The sequence below is a fragment of the Ursus arctos genome, unplaced genomic scaffold (genome assembly GCF_023065955.2).
Source record: "Ursus arctos isolate Adak ecotype North America unplaced genomic scaffold, UrsArc2.0 scaffold_32, whole genome shotgun sequence".
Classification (NCBI taxonomy): Eukaryota; Metazoa; Chordata; class Mammalia; order Carnivora; family Ursidae; genus Ursus; species Ursus arctos.
In genome coordinates, this window is record NW_026623008.1 from 14,798,566 (window position 1) to 14,823,091 (window position 24,526).

The following is a 24,526-nucleotide window of genomic DNA, read 5'->3' on the forward strand; positions in this document are numbered from 1 at the left end:
AACATTTTTAAATGGCCTAGGAATACAACTTATAGCCAAAAGACAATGAGGTAGAATTTTTAATTGAGCAATATGATGCCCAAAATAAAGGTCATGTATTCCAAGGGCTGTAGTCATGTGACAGGCAAAGAGAATACAAATGGAAGTGTCATGCTGCAGCCCCTGGAACCTTCCTTAAGAGAGAGGTGGCCGTGTCCTTTGCCCCTTTCCAACCTTCTCTGCTGAGACTGTAAGGACAAGGGCTATACCTTGGGGATGACAGAATGTTAAGCTGGAGGAACTGGACTGTTTATCACCTCTGAGCCAGCAGACCAGCCTCAGACTTCTCACCTCTGAACTTTATTTACATGAGTGAGAAATAAACCTCAATCTTGCATAAACCACTGATATTTGGGATTTTTTGTCACAAACATAATCTCAGCTGATTCAGATGTTATGGAACATTTCCAATATTATTTCTTCAAAGCATTTCTAATTTTCCTACCCCTTATTTGAAGAGCACCATGTTATGTTTGAGTCACAATATTGTTAATGATTTTTTTTTTTTTAAAGATTTTATTTATTTATTTGACACAGATAGAGACAGCCAGCGAGAGAGGGAACACAAGCAGGGGGAGTGGGAGAGGAAGAAGCAGGCTCATAGCGGAGGAGCCTGATGTGGGGCTTGATCCCATAACGCCGGGATCATGCCCTGAGCCAAAGGCAGACGCTTAACCGCTGTGCCACCCAGGCGCCCCTGTTAATGATTTCTTATATTATGGTTAGATAGCCCTGTGGTTAATTCGAGCATAAACTTAAGAAAACTATGAGGTCTTCACTTCCATAACACCCTCAGTCCTGAACTACAGTAGCTATTGTCCTCTTATTTCTGCTAACAATTTGCTATACATAAAAATGATCTGTGAAATGGTCATACAGAAAAAGGAAAAGGGACAAATAATCTGAACAATTCACAAGTTGGCCTTTATATAATTTGGGTTCACTTCACTTCTTACCATGATGGAAAGGTAGTAAGGAGCTCATTGGCCAAATACGGACAATGAGAAGGGCAAAAGAAGACAAAGCAGCAGCCTAGATTGCCGGGGTGAGATGGAACACTCCTGTTGATGGTTCTAGCTCTGGCGACTGACAGAGGCCACACTGGGTGCTTCTGAGACTAGGGTGCTCACCTTTGCCTTCTCGAAGTCCAGGTCTCTGCCGATGGTGGTGAGCAGACGGCACAGGCATTCCAGGGACTCCTCATCATGGTTCTTCAGCAGCTTCACCACACAGTCGTGCATGATGGCTTCCGTCAGCATCTTGAGTTTGAAGAGTTCCCCAATAAACTTGATGTTACCAATGGATCTCCGCCGGGCTTTGTCCTTAGCTTCTTCTAGTTCATCATGAAGCCTTGTCCTCTCCTCTGGCTGTTGTATAAGGAAGAGTAACAGGAGCTTGATGAAGACAACCATACTGCACACAAGATGCTAAGACATATGCTCTGACTCATGGTCTTATCCCTTGTGGGAGTCAGGGACACTCTGAGAATCTGACAACAACTACAGACCTACTCTTCAGAAAACTGAACTACACCCAAAACTCTGCATCCATTTCAGGAGATTTCTGGAATACAGTGACCTCTCTGAAATCTGGGTTCTGAATTCCTGTCTTAGAAGGTTGAGTTGCTCTAACAGGTGGCACTAAAAGGAATAAAGCAGTCCTCTAAACTTCAACATAATGTCTCCGCACGAAAAAAGGGCCACAGTCATCTACTGAAGTAGCAGGGAGATGTAACCAGCTTCATGAAAATTCTATTCGGTAACACTCAGAGAGCACGAGCACACTGCCTTTCTGTGCAAATACTCACAGCACTGGCAGCCTCGAGTTCTTTCTGCTTCTTCTCAAAGACATCATCATCTGCTTTATCTTTTTCAAACTCCTTCTGGCAGCGGTTCAGTAGCAGCTTCCGGAAATTCACTGTGTTACCAGGTTTGTCTGCCATGGGCACTTTCAGCTGCATCCATACAGGAAAATGCAAAAGCATCAAGATTACTTACAACATTCATGATTCTCTCAAAATACTTATTTTCTTTACTGAACTGCAGGTAATGATGAATGAACTACAGGTAAGCTTCTACAAGAGGTACACAATTTAGCTTTTAGGCAGTTCATGTTTTAGTGTTAAGAGGTCTGCAATTTTATACAGAAAAGATATACATTCCTCTCATATAAATGTACTCTATCCTTATGGTTGGTTGTGCCTCTAGCTGACTTTGAAATCCATGTCTTATTAAATAACAACTACAACTCTGCCCTTATCTAGACCTTTGTAACTCTACAGGGTTTTACCTTTGTTTTTCTTACTACCATTGTAGGTACTTTGGTTTAAAGGAACAGATAGAAATGACCTAAAGCATGACCATAGGAAAACTGTTGTGGGTGGGATCCTTATTTTAGAAAAAAGCAAAAGGTGGGGAGGACAAATTTGAGGATTTTTGAGGTATCTTGTCTGCAGGGGAATGTCATTAACACTGTGATGCTGGTACTAACCTTGACTATCAATGCACTATGTTTACTAATTATTTCTTATGTGTCCAAAGAAAATACTAGTTTTCCAAAAGTTCACTCTAAAAAATGGCCACCTTAGAAACATTCTTTTAAAACACAGGAAGACCCAGACTGGAGGGGATAGACCATGTGGAGACAAGATGCTTACAAGGTTTCCGTTCGAGTCTCAGAACTGCTTTCTAATAACAGCAATAGCTCCTATCTTCAAGGTTATGGGTAACCAAACACAGAGATGTTCTTGTAAGAAAGTGGACTGGTGCACTGATTGACTAAAATTCACCATTTTACAGATGCAATCCCCCTAAGCACCATTTTGAACAGTTACTGAGTAACACAGCAGAATTGATTTTCTGGAATCACAAAGTGGCTCCCAAAGTTCTGAAATGCATGGTCTTTGCCCTAAGTTTAATGGCAGAACTTGGTAAAAAACCAGAATGCATTGTATTTACACTCACAAAAGAGTTAATGTTATCAACCAGAATGAACTTGGACAGCTGCTGATTAAGATTGAATGGCTAGAGAAACTTGTTGAGAACTGAGGACTATGACGCTATACTGGATTTGTGCTAGGACTGATGGACACACTCTCCAACAGATGGCCTACGATACATGAAAGACCATTTAACAGTCCAGGATTTTTTTTTTAAGATTTTATTTTTAGGTAATTTTACACCCAACATGGGGCTCAAACTCACAACCCTGAGACCAAGAGTTGTTCACTCCAGCGACTGAGCCAGCCAAGTGCCCCAACAAGTCCAGTTCTAATCAATCAAGAGAGCAAATGTTTCATTACATGTTGTTTTCAGCTGGAAATATTAACTCAGGAAGAGGGTAACATCATCAAATATTTTTTCAACAAGCATAAAAAAGCTAACATGTCCTTATCTCCAAATTCAAGCCAAACACATTCAAGTGACTATAGATAATTTCATAGTCAGACCTACTCCACGATTGCACAGGAAGGCAGGCATTTAATCAGCCTTCAAGAAAAGAAATGCTACATGAAAGCAAAGGCTTTCCAAAAGAAAAGCCAAAAATGGACTCTATTTAGGACCCAGAACATACAACAACATACTACAAAAGAAAACCAGAAAGCATATCCATGAGCAAGGTGGTATATAACAGACCAACAACATGATATTAGGTTCCAGAACAAACTAAAACTTTTAAAAATCAGCAGGAAAAAACCCCCAGCAGTTGATTCCAATTTGCTGCTTTATAGAAACACAGTAAACCAGCCAAAAAGTTCTATCCAGCTTCTTGGCATATTTACCAGCATCATCTACATTAATACTATGGACATAACTGGTAAGATAAAAATTGGCTGCACCACAATCTATCAGCCCTAAAGAGATGTTTCTTGTATTACAGATTGTAATGTGCAGAAAATGGACAGAATGTGGACAACAGTATGAAAATCCACGCCATGCTCTCATGGTGAGAGGGACCAGAATAAAGATTAATCAAAAAGATTAAATAAATACAACTCACGACAGTTTGCTTTACAGGAAACAAGTAGAAACGACACAAGGCAAGGGAGAGCTTTTCCTACACAAAGGATGTAAAAAGCTATGCCTTTTAGACCTTTTATGTAGGGAAGGCTGTGTTCAAAGTGTTGGGTTAAGGAATGGAAGATAAGCTTACTTACTTTTAAACAAAGGCAATTCTTTCAACCCAAGTTTCAGTTTCATCCTCCAAAACAAGGGAGACACAATACCCAAGTCTAACCTAGAGTACAGCTTTGAGCATCCAATGAAATAGGGTTAGTGGAAGCACTTTGTAAGTCACAAAGGAGGACGGGATATTTGAAACACTGAACACTGAGCTTCAGTCCCTTCATCTGCAAAAGGAGACATTCCAATGACTGTAGACTGAGGGACATTATAAAACGGTTGTTGAAACATGAACTCCCTGCTCTGCCACCAAACCTCTATTTCTTTCTAAAAATGGGGATGATAACATCTATCTTTTAGGACTGTTGGAAGGATTATATGAGATTAGTTTAAGTAATGCAAATGATAGTGGCTAGCACATCAACAAGAGTCTAATAAACTAATATAGCTATATTTATATACTTAGAGCTGCATTTGACATGTTTATGATTAAAAATTAAGAGTAATCTAAATTGTAATAACATGGGTGTCAAAATCAGCTCACCAAGCAATTAGCACAAATGGCAAGAAATATGAGTATTTGCTATCCCAAAATGATGATCATAGGAGATTTCACATGTACAAGTCATAAAAAACATGATTGTAGAGAGGCTTTTTAGATATAATCAAATGGAAATATTAAAACTAAATAATCAGCTGAATGGCCGCAGATCTGCAAGTACATATATCTTCAAATGAATGAAAGCCTAGCTACACAACCTCTTAAGGACTTCTTTTGGAACATGGTTTTAATGTCCTCAGGGATGATTAACAGGGTGGTGGAAATATGGAAATAGGCCAGTGAGAACATATTCTCTGAGAATGGTGTTGCATGGTAACTTTTTTGTTCTTGAGATGATAAATTCAACACAGTTATGACATCATTAAGTCAGCCTGTGTTGTCTGCTGGACACTGACTAGTCAGGAGACCCAACGAAATTGTTTATAGTTAGAACAGATATGATGAGTGGATGTCTTGGTCTGCTAGGGCTGCTATAATAACTACCATAGAATGGTGGCTTAAACAACAGACATTTATTTCTCACAGTCTCTCAGTCCAAGACTAAGGTGTCAGCAGATTCAGTTCTTGGTGGGCACCCTTTTCCTGATTTATGGCTTTCTGCTGTATCCTCAAGTGGACAGAGGAAGCTCTACTGTCTCTTCCTCTTCTTATAAAGGCACTAATCTTACCATGGAGGCTCTACCCTTATGACCTCATCTAAACCTAATTACCTTCCAAAGGCCCCACTTACAGATACTGGCAGACTGAGGGTTAGGGCTTCAACATATGAACTGGGGCTGGGGGACACAAACATATAGTCTGTAACAATGAAAAGGTAGATGTTTGCAAGTGTGATCATGGATAATAGCAAAAAAAAAAAAAAAAGATGTGCAACAGTGAGAACTGTAATTTTCATTAAGCAGTAGTCCACAATCAAAACTAAGACATGTGTTTTAAATGGGTTGTCTGAGATGGTTTCTCAGGGTGTAAGGGAGTCAGGGGGACTATATCAGAAAGGCTGTTCAGTAAGTTAGATACACTGGAGAGAACCTGGCTTTTCATTTTTACACAGCTATAAACTAACAGTATAACATATCACACCGTAAACTAATGGTTCATCATCTCATATTGGGATGGGACCTGTCCACATACCAGTCACCCAGCAATCTTAGATATGAATGTTTGTCAGCATCAGGTGGTCATTTTCTTTAAGCAACGGGGCCCGTACTGCTGGTGTATTTGCTAGTGTTGAAGGTAAATCCTTCTTATCCCTAAAAGGACCAAACTCACAGAGAATCAGCAAGGGCTGCCAGCTGTGTGTTAATTATGGTAGTCAAGTAAGAGACTAGAATATAAAAGGACCAGCCCTGGCCTTGCTTAGTGTGGTCCAGATTTTCAAAGCTCTCAGAACATAAACAATGTTAGTGGGAACCCATGGCCCATGAGCCATTTTGCTCCTGAAGCATGTTCCAGTACGAGGTAAAATATTTGGAATAACTAGTGTAATGTAGTGGCACCTTCATGCTAACTCTAACATGTGAAGTGAACAGTAATAAATCAATTGTCCAACTGTCACTCACGAGTCCCTGGTGACATGCTATCTTCCAACAGTAGTTATGTCCTGACCTTAGCGAAATCACCTGTTAAAGCTGAACAAACATACTCTGAATGTACTACGAACACATCTATTAAACTGTATCTGTGGTTCAATACATCTGAAGGGGTATGTAGTTCTGAGAGATGCCCACAAGATTCAAAAGAGAGTTATGAAAGGGTAAGTCATTTCTCCTCAACGTTTCTTCAAAGTACTTTTCATTTTTCATCAGGTGAGTTGAACATCCCTCCTCCTCCAGTTGACTCCAGCCACTTGCTGTTGCCCAAAGCTGACTTTCCTGGTCTGTACTTCTGGGCTTTATTTCTGATAAGATGTAAGTGTGTCTCCTTCATTCTCTTAGTGTCTCTTCCTATACTCAATCCTCCCATTCTTTGCATGGTTTGTATTTAAAGCACTTGAAGAGTGCCAACACTGAAACTTCTGAAAATGGTATAACAGGACACAGAATGCTCAAAAATCTGCCTTTAGTGCCTACCTTTATAGATGAGGCATGCATGCCTACCACAGCGGAGATAAAAAATAAAAACAAAGCTTCCCTTTATGAACTGCAAAACATTTAACTAGAATTCAGTACTTCTCTTAGGAGGAGGACAACTGAATTGAATGGCTAATAGAGAAGAGTGGACAAGAGGGAATGTTGTCCTCTATCTAAATCTGTAGCTAAATAAAATTTTTAGTTGGATCGTTGGTACTTTTAGATTGCTGTGCTTTTGTTTAATCATAACTCAAATCAAAATCCACATCTCAAGAACGCCATAAGCATGTAAACTCCTAAGGGCAGGTACTTTTTGTTTTTTTGTTTTTGATTTTTCACTGCTAAATTCCCAGTGCCTAGAATGGTTCCTGGCACATCACAGACTCTCAGACATATGTTTTAAGTGGATAAATGCATGAAAAGAAGAATAACAATTTGAATTTATTTTATGCCCAAAGTCTGTTATGGGGGGTTGGTTTTGTTTTTTACAATATTTTTATTTATTCATCTGTTATAAAAAATGTTACTAACATTTTTGCATACGTTGCCTAGTATATAAGAAATGTAGGTTTATCAGTTGGGTACATACTTAAGAATGGAAATGAATGCCTGTTAGAGCAGAAAAATAATTTCAGCATTTTTTTTTTTTTTTTTTTAAGTAGGCTCCATGCCCAGTGTGGAGCCCAGTGCAGGGCCCAAACTCATGACCCTAAGATGGAGACCTCAGCTGAGATCAAGACTCAGATGCTTATCTGACTGAGCCACCCAGGCACCCCCAACTTCAGCTTTTACAGCTGAGCTTGTGTCCAAAGTGGCCGTCACCACTTTATATTCCCATTAGCAGTGCTTGAGTTCTTGCTTCACGTATTTGCCAAACCCTGGTAAGTTTAGCAATCTGGAGTTAATGTGTAGTTTTATATCTAGTTGGTTAATTTCATCATGTTTGTTGGTCATTTGGGTGACCTTTTAGGTGAACTGTAAGGTGTAAGTTTATTGTCTATTTATTTGTTTATTTTATTTTATTTTTTTAAATATTTTTTTTAATTTTTTTTTTTTAATTTATTTATTCGACAGAGATAGAGACAGCCAGCGAGAGAGGGAACACAAGCAGGGGGAGTGGGAGAGGAAGAGGCAGGCTTCCAGCGGAGGAGCCCGATGTGGGGCTCGATCCCATAATGCCGGGATCACGCCCTGAGCCGAAGGCAGACGCCTAACCGCTGTGCCACCCAGGCGCCCCTGTTTATTTTATTTTTAAAAAAGATTTTATTTATTCATTTAACAGAGAGACAGAGACAGCCAGCGAGAGAGGGAACACAAGCAGGGGGAGTGGGAGAGGAATAAGCAGGCTCCCTGCGGAGCAGGGAGCCCAATGCGGGGATCGATCCCAGGACCCTGGGATCACGCCCTGAGCCGAAGGCAGACGCTTAACGAATGAGCCACCCAGGTGCCCCGTATTGTCTATTTAGAACACTGAGTTATTCTCATCGATTTCTTTTAGCTTAACAAAAAAATCTGATATAGACCCTTCACAGGATTTTTGTGTTGCAATTATCTTTTCCTACCTAATATATGTTCTGCATTTTTACTCCCTTAATGGCATCTTTTGAGGAAAAACATGCTAATTTTAATGTAGTCCAATTTACCAATCTTTTCTTTTGTACACAGTGACATTTGTGTCCTAAGAAAACTACCAACAAATTATTGTTCTTTTTAATATCTCCTCCCCACCCTGGTTACTTTCTATATTTTACTGTAAGTTGCTTTACTATCATCAGTCTAAACATTTTCCTTCATTTTCACTTTTTTTTAAAAAAATTCATTTTGGGATTATAGGAAATCGTTTCAATCTGTGGCTTTAACATCTCGGTACTTACGAAAAATTTCTCAGCCACTCTCTTCAAGTATTGCTTTCTTCCCACTTTCTCCTCTCTCCTCTTGGGACTCCAATTAATGCAAAGTTGGATCTTATGGAATCTTCCTCATCATTTACCCTCCCTTTCGTATTTTTCATTTTTTGGTCTCTCTGTGCTTCATTATAGATTCTACACACCCATCTTCTACATCACAATTCTTTATTTCAGCTGTATCTAATCGCCTATTAAACCAATCCATTAAGTTCTAAATTTTATTATATATTCAGTTCTGGGATTTCTATTTAGTTCTTTTGATACTTTCTGTGTTAAAAATTTCAACCTATCGTTATTACCTTGGACATAATATAGTTATTTGATTTTGTGCCTGATAAAAGCCAATATCTGGAGTCCCTGTGGGGAATTTGTTTATTGCTGGTTCTCATTCATGGTGATCTTTTTCCCTTGTGTGACTTATTATTTCTAACTATGTGCTGGACATTTTATTTGAAAAATTGTTTTTATTTATGTATTTGACAGACAGAGAGACAGCCAGTGAGAGAGGGAACACAAGCACGGGGAGTGGGAGAGGAAGAAGCAGGCTCATAGCGGAGGAGCCTGATGTGGGGCTCGATCCCATAACACCGGGATCACGCCCTGAGCCGAAGGCAGACGCTTAACCACTGTGCCACCCAGGCGCCCCTATTTGAAAAATTGTAGACAGAATTAATTTGAAGACTAATATGACAGTTTTCATTTTTTTTAAACGATAGTTTTAAAAATGAATTTGTGCTTGCTTCTTCCAGGTACTTAGCAGGCACTAACACACTCAGAAATCACTACCATCCAAATTCAAGGATTGAGATTATTTGATGCTGAGCTATACACAGTCCCTGTGAGAGCAGGTCAATTTCTGATTCACCCCTGTTTCAAACATGCAGTCCTTTGGGATCCCAACCTAAAATATAGGATTCACTAGTATATATATTACTATTCAAATTCACTGGCCAAATTAATTGTGGTATACTTATTGTGTGGTTTAGGCTTCTTTCATTTGTTTCCTATTACGCACTATTAAAACCAATACAAAAAATAAACATTCTTAAAAACGATTCCTTATGTACATATGGTAACTTCTGTGGGGTATATGCCAAGAAGTAAAATTCCTGAGGAATAGTATACAAACATCTTCAACATTATTGTCTAATTACTCACCAAAGTGACTGTATTCATCTGTGAACACTTTAAAATTAATGATTTCATTTTTTTTCTACTCTAACAAGTGTGACTTCTACAGAATTGTGGTTTATTTGTTATTTCCCTAGTCATGAATAACACTGAATATCTTTTGTTAAATTCATCAGCTAATGGATTTTCATTCTATAAATTGCCCATTTAATTGGGCTATTTTATTTCTCATTGATTTGATTTTTTCTCCTTAATTCTGCATTTTAATATTTTATCAATTATTATGTATTCCAAATAGATTCTGCCACACTGTGGCTTTATCTTTTTATTTTATTTATGGCATCATTTGCTGCACATCAAGGATTGCAAATTTTCATAGTTAAATCTGATATTATTTTTGTTACTCATTTTCAATCTTAATCTTGCTAAAGGAAATTTCCACCAAAGTTCATGAAGATAGTCTCCTCGACTTTCTCCTAAAAGATTAGCTTTTCTTATTTAGATTTTCATTATTCCCATTACTGTTTGATTTTCATATTGGTTTACTCCTACACAGTAGGAACCAATGATGACTCTATTCCCATTGCCTCCTTTCATTTCAGGCCTTCGGTACCTCAAAAGTATTAGAAGTCATGACAGTGGTTACCTTTAAGGAACAGGGAACGGTACAGTTCTATTTAATGACCAGGGTGGTAGGTATGCTCACTTCACTGATACACACTGAGCTGTACACTAATGATGTGTTCTATATGCATGTTGTAATGGTGTGCTACAGCTAGCTCATTCTGGTTCATGGGAGCCAACTGTTCAGTCAAAATTTTGTGAATTAACTGTCAAACTGTCACTGGCTTAAAATCAGCCATGAAGAAACTGTATCATTAAATCTGATAAAAGCAACAAATGAGGAATTTTTCTTTTCCCAAATAGCATGTATGTCTGTTATTTCAATAAAAAAAAGTTCAAAAACTTGTATCATTTGGTATATAACTCTGGGAGAATTTATACTAAAAAAGTAAGAGCTTAAACATGTAAGCGTAAATATACATTGATGTTTATTGGAGTGCTGCTTGTGGTTGCAAGAAAACCCCCAAAACCAAAAAACTAGAAACAACATGGAAGAAAAAGAGGGAGAGAGAGAGAGAAAAGGCTGGGGAAATTATGGTATATATATGTATGTGTGTGTGTGTGTGTGTGTGTGTATAATGTTCAGATATTATGCAACTACTAAAAAAGTAGGAGTAAAATCTATCTGTAGTGATATAGGAGTATGCCCAAAACATATTAAATGAAAACAAAGTAAATAGCAAAAAAATACATATATGATATAATGTAACTTCTACAAAACCAAAAGTATTCTCTTTATATATATGTATATGTTTTTATATGATTTTATGAATATAATAAAATTGTGGAAATACACATACAGACCATTCACAAAGGCAAGTTTAACTGGATGCGGCTGTACGAACATTCTCTATGAATACCCCTATACTGCTGGACTCATTCCAAAAGGTTATTCTGGGAGTTAAAATAATCCAGTAAAGTTTAATCAATCTTATTTAAAAAGGGGTGAATCATAACAAAATTCACATAAGTGGTTGGTTTATCTATAATTTCTTTCTATTTTAATCTAACTTCTATTATTGCCAGGCCTTCCCAAAGGCCATTTTCATCAAGAATATACTTCTATTAAAAAACATTAACAGGGGCGCCTGCATGGTTCAGTCAATTAAGCGTTCAACTCCTGATTTTGGCTCAGGTTGTTTTCTCGGGGTTGTGGGATGGAGCCCCACATGTGGCTCCCCTCTTGGTGGGGAGTCTGCTTGAAATTCTCTCTCTCTCTCTCTCCCCCTCTGCCCCTCCCCCTACTCTCTCAAATAAACAAAATCTTTAAGAAAAAAAAATAACAATCCTTCACTGCCTATAGGATTAAATCTAAAATTAGTAAAGAGCAATAAAGTATAAGCCAGGAGATCTGGGATCTAGTCCTAGTACTAATGAGTGACTACAAGATGTCATGGCTGCCACAAGGAAAATGAGAGGCATGAGATGGAGAATTAGTTTGCCTTCAGATACCTATGGTATGGTACGTTAGAAGACAATATGGCAAATGACTGAATAATCCTAGACTTGGATTCTAGCACTGCCACTTACTAGTTACGTGGCCTTAAGCAAGTTACTTATCCTTTTTTAAGCCTCAGTTTCTTGTTCAGTAAAGTGGGGCTAATAATATTGACCTTCGAGGGTTATAATAGCTATTAACAATAATATATGTAAAGCATCTAGCCAAAATGCAACCCAGTAGGTGCTAAATAGTTTTTGTTATTACAAACATCCTCATTCAGCCAGCATGTCAAGACCTTTGCAATCTTTTCCACCACCAATATAATTTTGAATTACTTAGGAATTATACAGGTCAAATACCGAGCTAGGAACTTTACATGCACACTCTCCCTAAATTATTTTATTGTTAAGTTCATGTTATTGTAATGGCCTCAAATTGTGTGACTTAATCTTATTTTATGGATTAAAAAATGAGGTTAAACAGGTAATGTAATTTTATAAAGTTATAAAGTTTATAACAGTTAATTACAGTTTATTATAAAGCTTATTATTTTAAGTCAGCAGCTTGCAGAGTAGGAACTTCAATTTAAATTTAAAGTTAAAATTTAAAGCCAGAACTGTTAGACACCAAGCCCGTGTCTGTGACTATTGTGCTGCATGCGCTACCTCAGACAAGAGCTCTTCCTGCTCTATACTTGTTCCCCCCACCCCGATCCTCTCAGGCCCAACCTGAACTCCACCTGCTTCACAGAAGCAGTTTGTCACTCTACCAATAACAAAGACATTCCTTTTTTGTTCTACTTGGTTTTTATGTCTAGAACATACATTCTAGCATCAACATATTGCAATGTCACAGAATATGCTCTAAGCGATTATTTTCTTGTTAAATGCTAGTTGTTGTTTTTTTTTCCAATATGAATTTTAAATTCCTTAAAGACAGAAGAAGTAACTTTTCCAGGTCACAACAGACTTACCTATCAGGAACTCAAAAATATTGGGAGAATGGCAGAATTCTGCATTTTCATAACAAGGCAAATGACAATGAATTGTGATAATTAAGAAAAAACCCAAATGTTAAAGGACACATGTTTCTGACACAAGTACCTGGGTAACAGTAACAGGCAGAGAAAACACAGATGGTACATGGTAGTATTCTGACTGCAGAATAGAGGACAATGAACACTAACCAGAAGTTCTTTGGTCTCCCATTCTGTCTTGCCCTAGATTTGACAGGCTGTAGAGATTAAATGGCTGTGGACAATGTAAAGAGAAAGAAATCTAATAGTTTCTAAAAGATGAAATGATTACTTTTGAACTTTTTATGACCATAACTATCCTATCATTTTCACTGAGGCTCAAATTAGAACCAATATGTTTTCAGTTTTGAATTAAATGTGAATGTAAGCATTCACTTTATTTCCATAAGAGGAACAACAGGAGAGGTAGGTTGCTCATGCCAATAATTTCACATTACTAATTTAAAACTTATTCAGTATTGCTCACAATGGGTAGGACCGTATCAGGCCTATTTCAGTCTATTTCCATGTCCTCTCCAGAGGTGAGGATACATTTTAATAAAGCAAGATTCTTTTATACATTGAGAGCCTTATATTAAAAAGTGCTAAAAATATATTCTCCCCTTTATGTTGCCCCAATAACACTTCTGGGAAGAATGTGTAGTGAGGGGAGAATATACCTCTTGGAGATTTCTGGTTTTACTCCTTCCTCTCTTCTTACCGTTACTAGACATCGACACATGTTTGCATAAGCCACAGAGAAACTGGGCTCATCGATAGCCTTCTCAAAGACCAGGTCAATGACTCCCTTCAGCCGCTCCTCTGTGTCAACAGTAAGTCCTGATACTTGCTTCATCAGTTGGTTGAACATCTGTGGTGTCAGTTTATTTAAGATACTTCGAACTTTTCTAAAAAGTTCCTAGAAGGGCCACAAAAAAGAGTGTTATAGTAACTGTGACAGGATGATTCTTTCTGTAAGGATTAATATTTTGTTTATAATTTATAAGTTCAACTTACCAAATTAACAAGGACTGTAAACTCATCACGGAAATAATTAAATCCATCTATTTTAACAAACATCAAACAATTATACCACTTCTTTTCCATAAGTGATGAGAATTCTAGGAATTAGGTATATTTACTGGTAGGAGTATCATCTGATACATTTCTCAGGGCAATTTGGCAATGTGTATTAAAAGCTTTAAAACTATGATATATATTCTGAAACAACTATTATACTTTTAGAATTTATTCATATTTAAGGATAGGTACAAAAGAGTTCAGCCACAATGACTTTCATCAGTACCCCTTTATAGCAAATAACTTAAATGTCCTAAAATAGAAAATCTGTCTAAATTATAATACAATATAAATTATGGTACAGAATACTAGGCAGGAGTCTTTTAAACTCTCATCAAATTAAAAATAGAAGAGAACTTCCTCTACTAGAAAAAAAAGCATCTATAACTCTACTTATTGGTAAAAAAATGACTCCTTTCCCTCTAAGAATAGGAATAAGGCAAGAATGCCTATTCTCACCATCCTATTCAAAGTGATATTGGAGGTCCTAGTCAGTGCAAAAAAGCAAAGAAAAAGGACTATAACCTGTACAGATTGTAAAGGAAAAAATAAAACCTTCTATTCATAAATGATATGATTATGTAGAAAATTATAAGGAATCTACAAAAAGAGATACTAGAACTAATAAATGAGTCTAGCAACATTGCAGAATGTAAGTCAACATACAAATAGCAATTTTATTTCCATAAGTTAGCAACAAACAACTAGAAATTATATATTTTAAAACTACTGTTTACAGTAGCACCAAGACCATGAAATACTTAGTTAAGAATCTAACAAAATATCCATAGGAGCTATATGATAAAAACCATAAATCACTGATGAAAGAAATCAAGGAGGACCTAAAAAAAGAGATCTAGGTCACGTCCATGTATTAGAAGATTCATTATTGTTGTCAATTTTCTCTAAACTGATCTGTAGATTTAAAATAATCATAATAAAAATCCTAGTAGGGTTTTGGAGTTTTTGATAGCAATCAAGAAGCTGATTTAACAATTTATGTGAAAAGACAAGGGGAAAAAAAGCCAGAATAGCCTAAATAATTTTGAAAAATAACAAAGTTGGAGGACTCATACAACCTGATTTCAATATTTAATATACAAAGACAGTGTGGTATTGGCCAGGGGACTGACACATAAATCAGACAGAATGTAAGTCTAGAACTAGATTCACACATATATGATGAACTAATTTTCAACAAAGGTGCAAAGAAAACTGAATGGAAAAAGGAAAATCTTTTTTTTTAAGATTTTATTTATTTGAGAGAGAGAACAGAGCGAAAAAGAGAGAGTACGAGCTGGAGGGAGGGGAGAGAGGGAGAAGCAGGGAGTCTGATGCAGGGCTCCATCCTAGGACCCTGAGATCATGACCTGAGCCGAAGGCAGATGCTTAACTGACTGAGCCACCCAGGCACTGAGAGAAAGGATAATCCTTCCAACAAATGGTGCTGGAACAACTGGATATACATAAGGAAAAGAAAAAAAAAAAAAAAAGTCTTGATCCATACCTTGCATGAAATACAAAAATTAATTAAAACTGGACCACAGACAGGTATGTAAAACCTAAAACTATAAACTTCTAAAAGAGAAAAATTTTGTATTCTTGGGTTATGCAAAGATTTTTTAGATATGACAGCAGAAGTACAACCTATAAATGCAAGTGTTGATAAATTCAACATGATCAAAGTTAAAAACTTCATTTCTGCAAAAGACACTATTAAGAGAATGAAAAGACAAACCACAGACTAGAAGAAAATTTTTGCGAAACACACATTTGATGAAAGATTTGTATCCAGAATATACACAGAACTCTCAAAAATCAACAATAAGAAAACCACCAGCCAATGAAACAGGGCAAAAGAACAGAAATGTTATCAAAGAAGATACAAGAATGGCAAATAAAAGAACAAGAAAAGATGTGTTTATTCAATATATTATTTCATTTGGAAACACAAATTAAAACAACGCGATGCTACCACACATCCATTAGAATGGTTCAAATTTATAAAGCAGAAAATAACAAGTGCGAGTGAAGAAGCAGAATAATCGGGAGTCTTGCGCCTTCCTTGCCAGTGGAAATGCAAAATGGTCCAATAACAACCTTTGAAAACAGTTTGGCATTTTCTGATAAAGCCAAACCTACGTTTACCAGACAATTCATGGATGTCATAGCTACAATTTTACCCAAAAGAGACAAAAGCTTATGTTCACACAAACCCTACACATAAATGATTGTGCCACTTCTATTTATAATGGCCAAAACCTGAAAATTGTTTCCCCTGTGAAGGGATAAACAATCTGTGGTATATCTATAACAATGGAATACTAATAGGTAATAAAAAAATAATCGTACATGTAATGACTACAGATGCATCTCATATGTAATATGCTAAGTGAAAGAAGCTATATTCAAAATGATTCCATTTATTTGATATTTTGGAAAAAGCAGTGCTATTGGGACAGATTAGTGACTGCTAGAGGTGGGCATGCAGGGAAAAGATGGGTATAAAGTAGCACAAGGAAATTTCTGGGGTCTGATAAAAACATATCATATCTTGATTGCGGTGGTAGTTACATGACTGTGTGTGTTCATCAGTTGTAGAATTATACACCAAAAAGTAAAGCTTACTAAATGTAAATTATGCCTCAGTAAAATATGAAGTTGCAAAAATCCATGAAACCATGATTTAGCTGAAAAGGCCTATAAAATGTTATATTTTATATTTTTTTATTTATAAAAACTGATATCTGAATATAAGGATTTTTAAGATACGTGTCCTCTACGAAGGAGACAGTAAATAAATCTATTTAAATCTTTAAAAATTATATAGTTAGGTTTTTCAGCAATGAGTCAGCACTGCTTTTATAAAAAAAATTAAATTTCTTAGGGGTGGGAAAGTCACCAAACTTCTCTCAATTGCCTCTATCAACTGAGAATACTGGTGAGGTCTAAGACAACCTGTGCTTTAAGAAAAAACAAAAACAAAAACAACCTTGGGGCACCTCAGTCAATAACCGGCCAGCTCTTGGTTTTGGCTCAGGTCATGATCTCAGGGTCCTGGGATGGGGCTCCATGTTGGGCTGTACACTCAGCAGGGAGTCTGCTTGTTTCTCTCTCTCTCTCTCTCCATCCCTGACCTGCACATGTGCCTGTGCTCTCTTTCTCTAGGGTAAATAAATCTAAGAGAGAAAGAGAGAAAGACTTTTACTAAAGGCAAAGGGAGGGAGGGAGGGAGGGAAGGAGAGAGGAGGGAAGGGAAGGGAAAGGAAGGGCAGGGAAAGGATAGAAAGAAAAAGGGAGGGAGGGAGAAAAAAACCCACAACTTGCAAATATCTCAAATATTTCAGATGATAATCTAAGCTTAAAAACTAGGATAAAAAAAGTAATTTATTAAAGTAGTGAACAGCAAAGTGACTACAGTTAATACTGTATTGCATATTTGAAAGTTGGTAAGAAAGTAGCTCTTAAAACTTTTCATTACAAGAAAAAAGAATTTGTAACTATGCATGATGACAGATGTTAACTGGATTAATAGTGGTGGTCATTTTGTAATATACACAAATGTTAAATCATTACAGTGTATTAACTGAAAGTAACATATACCGCAATGAAAAAAGAAATCGGCCATCAAACAACAACTTTATTAAAAATCATTAATTCACGGTAACTGATATCTACTTGGGGCCCAACAAATTCTGTTAGGTACAAATAAAGAATCGGGCACAGTTACTGTGTTCCAGACCACTGAACTTCAGCTGCAGAGACAAGATAATTTTAAGTGAGGTAATGAGCAAACACCAGATGGATTAGGAGCCACAGAAGGGAGCAGTTTATGTACAAGAGAGGTCAGAGGCAATGCATTAGTCAGCAAATGAGAACTGGGTCAGGTTATGAAGGATAAAAAGAGCTGGCTAAGTGACCGTGTTAACTATACTCAAATAAAAACTAAAACTAAACAAACAACTAGGGGTGCCTGGGTGGCTCAGTCGGTTAAATGTCTGACTTAAGTGTCCAGGTCATGATGTCAGGGTCCTGGGATCGAGCCCTGCATGGGGGTTCTCCGCTCAGTGGGGAGTCTGCTTGTCCCTCTCCCTCCTCCTCCACTACCGCCCCCCCACATTCATGCTCTCTCTCTCAAACAAATAAGCAAAATCTTTAAAAACCACAAACAACAAAGAAAACAACTAGCGAAGTAAAAAGAAAGGGAAGAAGACATTTTAGAAACGGAAAACATTTTAGGAAGGAGTTATTAGTGAGGGTTTTCTATTTTGGGAATAGAGAACAAGGAAAGATCAGAGGACTAGTGTGTGAGTTGTGAGAGAAAATGAGGTATTTATTTTTTTATTTGAAAATGAGGTCATTAAAGACAGGTTAAAAGCTAGGGTAGAGATATAAAAATCAGTCCTTCAGGTAGAAGAGTCAGGCAGAAGCAGTAGGAATTGTTGCAGCAAGAGAAGAGAAGAGAGACATAAGCAGGGGACCTCAGCAGTGGAACCACCACAGTAATATATGCAGTTGAAGTCTAGACAAATCATAAGGCAATGATTTCCTAGAACTGCCTCAAGGAGAAGATGAAACCTTACGATACAGGAAAAACAAGATCATCGGTATTAGTCATAGTGTTGTTAAAATACAGTGGTAAGAATGAAGTTAGAGTGAAAGAGTTTTTTGGAAGTGGAGGCAACAATAAAACTACTCATTTGACAAAAAAGTAAACAAACAGGATTAGCAGGAGCACCAGGTCAACGTGATGTATACAAAAAAGAGAAGGAATGGAGCAAAGATCCACCATACTTGGAAGAAAAAGTATCAATAACAACACGATTGTATTCACCCTGAAAAAGAAGCCTATTAATTCTCCACTGGATTTGCTTTATCTTTTTACTAAAGAAAACTTATCCAATTAATGAATGATACCTCAACACAGTAAAATTATGTTTCTGAAATAAAACTTAACCAATAATAGGGAGAACTTTGTTACCAAGTAAACAGAGGCAGATTACAAGTTGCAACAAATAGATTATTCCACAACACCTGGGGTAACTTAATTTCTCGAAGCTTCAGTTTTCTCATATGTAAAAGAAGGAAAATATCTATTCCCACTTTCATAGCTACTGCAAGAATCTAATGAAACGAGGCACTAATATAAGTGCCTTAACTACTAAAACAAGACCTCTTCATCTTCATGATAAAGATGCAGCAGGAATTTTACCTATCTTTGCAAGCCATTTAGGCCCCTTATCAATCAGCACTTCTCAGAGGGACTGGAGGGAGAGATCCAGATGGTATTTCTAAAACGAGGTTGAGATACATTGAGAAGAAATTCGGGAAAGATTAGGTACTTGATTTCAGTGAATCCGGAGAAGGATGTTCTTAGGGACAAATATCTGGGGAAATCACTAAAAAGATGAACAAAGACAAGCAGCCAATTAAAGGTTGACAGCATGGCTTTGTGATGAATAAGTTCATCTTGGTCTTGATTTGTATCAACAACTTCTTTGGTTAGTTTATTTGTTTATCAAGTATACTGAGTATCTACTATGTTTGTGGTTCTGTGCTGGGGGCTCCAGGAACCATGCCAACTGCTTTACATTACTTAATTCAATCTTCACAGTAGCCCTATGAGGTAGATAATATTAGTATCTTCATTTTACAGACGAAATTAAGAACTTGCCTAAAAGAACCTGCCTGTCTCCAGAGCTGAAGCTTTTGGCTGCTGTATTAAACTATTCACAATGAGAGGAAAGATATTTAAGGAACGAGACACTGACAAGTCAGCATATGATCTGTAGTGCCTAACTCTGGTACAGGTGCAAAAATCAAGAAGAGACTCTAGTCTTGGTGCCTAGAAACAAAAAATCCAAAAAAGGTAGTAGAGGTAATCCAAGTATAGGAAATGGCATTGTGTGTACAGCAAATGATGAATGAAGACTTAATTTCACACAAAAAAATAATTGTTCGGATTAAAGGAATTCATTCAATTTACCCTACGAGTTCTGCAGGCAGGTATGCATAGAAAGATGCAAAGAATTCAATTTCATTCCAAAGACTCCAAAACAAGCTTGGTTTCTAAATTCTAACTTATTAGAAATGAAGGCCTGACAAGGAGACATAAAGCAGCATGCTAACTACACTAGCACAGGGTACTGATTGAGAATCTAAAACCACATTTTTAAGAAAAGCAAGCATTGATCTAAGCCTAAATGATCAAAGACTATGACACAGAAACCCCCTAGATATAGTATTTATTTTGAAAACCAAACAAGAAAAAAGTATGTTGTCTGGCACATTATGCTAAAGATTTTAGAATAACGCTTTTAAAAGCAAAAACAAAACAAAACAAAACAAAACAAAACAAAACAAAACAAACCAAAAAACCAAAAATCTTGAACTAAAATCTCTAGGTATACTAATAGGACAAAATAACATAAGTTAAAGCAAATCAAAACAACAGCATTATATTTCCAAAACAATGTTAGAATGTGCTTCTCTTCCCACCTGAGTTTTAATGTTTTCAGGATCCTCAGCTTGGCTGTCTCGTTTTTGGCTGGGCTTCCAGGCATTCTCTGCCTTTTTCAGGTGCACATCTTCTTTCACAGAGACTGTGATGATCTTCCTGGGCTCTCTTCTCTGGCCAGGTTGAGATCTTCGTGGTCCAACGTTCAACAACTAGGACAAGAATATTCTTTATTATATCTACAGAGTGTACTTAAAATTTACTGCCTCTGCTGTGCTGCTCAAGTCAAACCTGATGATCACACTAAACACTTCTTAGATGCAAAGGTGGGTATTAAGCACTCAATTTAGATGTGATCTTTTTGGGGGGAGAAGGTAAGAGGACAACCTTAGAATACCATCTATGTAATGTTCTCCACTACTCCAGTTTTTAATCCTGAAGTCCTAATTTAGACAAAGTGATGGAAAATTTTGTTTGATACTGCTATTGTTCCTAACAAAAAAGAGTACCCCCAAACTGAAGCTTTATTTTTTACTAGTTGTGTGACTTTGGACTGCTCACTTGAATAATTATACAAATTCACAGGCAGTAATCATCACAGTTACAAAACTGCTTCAAAAACTAGGTTTCTATACTGCCAATGTGAAATGCAAATATAATTTTATCACAAAAATTCTTTATAGCGTAGATATCCAGCCTTACTACAGATTTGAATGGATCCTTCTAAATTTCCTGGGCCAGAAATACTAAAATAAGTCTTTCTTAAATCATTAAATGAGATTTAACTAAATTGTATCCTGAAAAAAATGTCTTCTTCTCTTTGTCCGTTCTTAGTTCCTGCTAGAGTCCCACTATACTCACTCTGTTAAAAACACTTGCTGGCATGTCATAATGGCCATCCAATTAAGAACAATTACTGCAAGAGATAATGAAGTAAAAGTTGCACTCTGTGTATTAAAATGTCCCTAACAGTTGCTACCTTAGATGCCAGGAAATAGCTTGTCAAAATTAAACATTTGGTTTGACAGTAAGTTCTGTTCCTTCCAGATCTGTTGCATATTGACAGCCTTTCCGTTTTGTGATATGCCATTTTCTTTCTTTCTTCCTTTTTTAAAATAGGCTCCACACCATGGAGCCTAAGCGGGGCTTGAACTCATTACCCTCAGATCAAGACCTGAGCTGAGATCAAGAGTCAGACGCTTAACTGACCAAGCCACCCAGGAGCCCTGATATACCATTTTCTAAATGCTGAGTAAATATTGTAATTAAACTTCAAGAGGGAAGGAAAAAAACTTCACACAAGACATATAGATCAGAATCATATCTCACTTAGTGCCCCAATACTACCCTTTTGAATTTATATGAAACTTCAGAGAAGGAAGTAGAAACTTAAATTTCATGCTTTATATAAAAAAACAGGTTCTGAGGCCGAAACTGGTAAGATTGAAAGCCTTTAAATAACACTCATTCTCAGAATTATACTTCGCCATCTGCCCTAATCAGATACAGCAGTATCAAGCATGTATCAGGATCAAAAGATAGAACTCCTGGGCAATACACAACAATCTTGTCAAATATACCCAGCTAAGTACTCAGCATAAATGATACAATCTCAGAGTATTTGGTACACATTAAAAAACCGGAGGTACCACACACAGTTTAACTAAAAAAGAACTGAAGAGGATCACACTGGAAAACTACCAACAGGAAGCAGTTGCTAAACTGGACAGTACTACTATAAAAACACTTATTTATAACTGAAACTTTGATATAGTAGCCCACACAAAACAATTCTGATAAGAGAATGCAGTACACCAAATATTATCTGATTTTTGTAATTCAGGTTATATTCTAGTGTAAACTAGAATGGACAACTAGTGTGGGTTAAAATCTTTTTCAGTGCTTGGACAGGTTCAAATAAACAATTATATCACAGGATGATTTAAATTAATCCATGAATTTGCACATAAAAATTTGTCAAGAACAAAGATTAGTTGGTGTAATGCAAGGTAATTACGTCAAAATCAGATAAGAGCCATAGTAATCATAATTTGGGGATATAATTTTAATCATGTTTGAATGAAGTATGAAATTTCCATTTCCAAAAAGTATTTACTAGAAACATCAATGAATATGCAGTGAGATGTGAATCTAGAAAGTAAATAGGACTTATGCCAAATCTCTTTACCCACTCCATGACAAATATGTATGGATTTCAAGTGAACTGCATAGTGATGTGAGAAATATTACTAAACAGGTAACGATGTTTCAAAGGAAAGTGAGTTTTGAAAAGATAACATAAGCTGTTAGTCCCAGATAAAAAGTTGGTATTATAACCTATGTGCAAGTTTCCAAGACAACCTTGAAAATTATTATTTAGTTCACTAGATATAACTAAGAAAGATACTGTTCACAAATATGTAACCAAGAATATTGAGTCTTCAACAGAACTGTTATACTTAAAAATGCTTAACACACTTAATAAACGAATCTCTAATGTACTCATGCTTATACTCTGAAAATGAAATCACTGTGTGGAACATCAATGCTTGGAAGGACTATGGTACAGCGGAAAAAAGAGGCAGATTACAAGATTAAAGGACTGTGGACTTTGAGTTCAATTCTGCTACTTATGAGCAAAGTTACTGTGAGCAAGTCTCTGAACTTTGTTGAACTTAGGCTTTCTCGTACATTAAATGCCTCAAAGTTATTATGAGGATCAGGGATATAAGGCATATAAAAGGACCTTAAAAACTAGTAAGTTACCATCAATATCAAAGAAGAAAAAGAACTTTTTAAAAAGTGTTTTCTATATAGATAGAATTAACCTTAAACATTTCATGTCCTTTATGTGTGCATGCGCGTGTGGAAAATTTAATACAAATTGTCAAATTTATAGCATCCTTCAAAAGATGCATCATATATAATGAATGATTTATTTACTAAACACACATAAAATTAAAGAGTTATGGAGTGTGTGTGTGTATAAATGAGCCTAGTCTCCTTGCTTAAAGGACAGACAATCCAGATTGGAAAGGGAACTTCCTGGCTGGCAGAGGAATTTTAAGGTATAATGTGCTCAGGGTCCAAAAATGTGACAACTCAAATGAAACATCAAAATTTGGCACTGACTGGGGTGCCTGGGTGGCTCAGATGGTAAAGCATCTGCCTTTGGCTCAGGCCATGATCCCAGTCCTGGGATCAAGCCCTGCATCAGGCTCCCAGCTCAGCGGGGAGCCTGCTTCTCCCTTTCCCTCTACTGTTCCCTCTGCTTGTGCTCCCTTGCTCTGTCAAATGAATAAAATCTCAAAAAAAAAAAAAAAAAATCTGGCATTAACTAGTGAGCTGCATGTTTTTTCCCCAGGTGAATTGAGTTTTACTTTTTTTTACCCACTCTCATGTATTTTTCTTAAATGTATTAAATAAAAAATCATACCCATCTCTGTTTTAGAATTCAGTATACATTGCTCTTATCTCATTCATACACTATAACCTTAAATTCCTCTGCTTACCTGAATAACCAAAGAAAACAGGACCAATATTCATCCTACCAAGTTTTAAAGAGAAATAGCCAAGTGTTCCTTTAAGGAGAAAGGGAAGGATGATATAAGCTCAGGAAACCTCTTTGTCCTTAGAATTTTTGTAATAGCTCAGCTAACCTAAAAGCTAACTGAAATAAATATGAATGGTAAATTACTAGCCTAGGGCCACTGTCTCTTCCTCAATACATGTCTTTTGGGGTACTTTTTGTGATATCTGCCCAGATTACTATTAAAATTAACATCACACCTGCTGAGTAATTTGACTTTTTAAAAAAGTAGAGAGAGCATACTGCCTGAGTGCTTCCAACAGCTTTATATGTTACTAATCCATCAAAAGACCTTTATGTTTGAAAACGTTGTGTAACTGCATATGACATGTTAAAACAACTGCTACCCATTCAAGTCTTTTGCAGAGAAGTTTATAGTAGGAGTCATAGTTACTTAAGTCACACCATGAAGCGTACGTCTAGTAGATCTTAATATTTTTGGATGGTAATCATTTATAAGCCAATTGGGAGGCTGGGAAAAATGATTAGAG

At 36.7% G+C, this 24,526-nt stretch overlaps 1 protein-coding gene across 50 annotated transcripts in view; it reads right to left on the reverse strand.

The window, feature by feature from the left end:
* The window catches only part of EIF4G3 (eukaryotic translation initiation factor 4 gamma 3), a 333,841-nt gene that overhangs the window by 47,999 nt on the left and 261,316 nt on the right, over positions 1 to 24,526 (reverse strand). For all 50 annotated transcript variants that reach the window (XM_048221828.2, XM_048221838.2, XM_048221839.2 and 47 more), the window contains 4 exons: positions 20,488 to 20,658; positions 13,631 to 13,828; positions 1,847 to 1,993; positions 1,170 to 1,406 (listed from right to left, as the gene is read on the reverse strand). In XM_048221828.2, the coding sequence (XP_048077785.2) occupies positions 1,170 to 1,406; positions 1,847 to 1,993; positions 13,631 to 13,828; positions 20,488 to 20,658 (753 nt within the window). The remainder of the gene's footprint in view (positions 1 to 1,169; positions 1,407 to 1,846; positions 1,994 to 13,630; positions 13,829 to 20,487; positions 20,659 to 24,526) is intronic.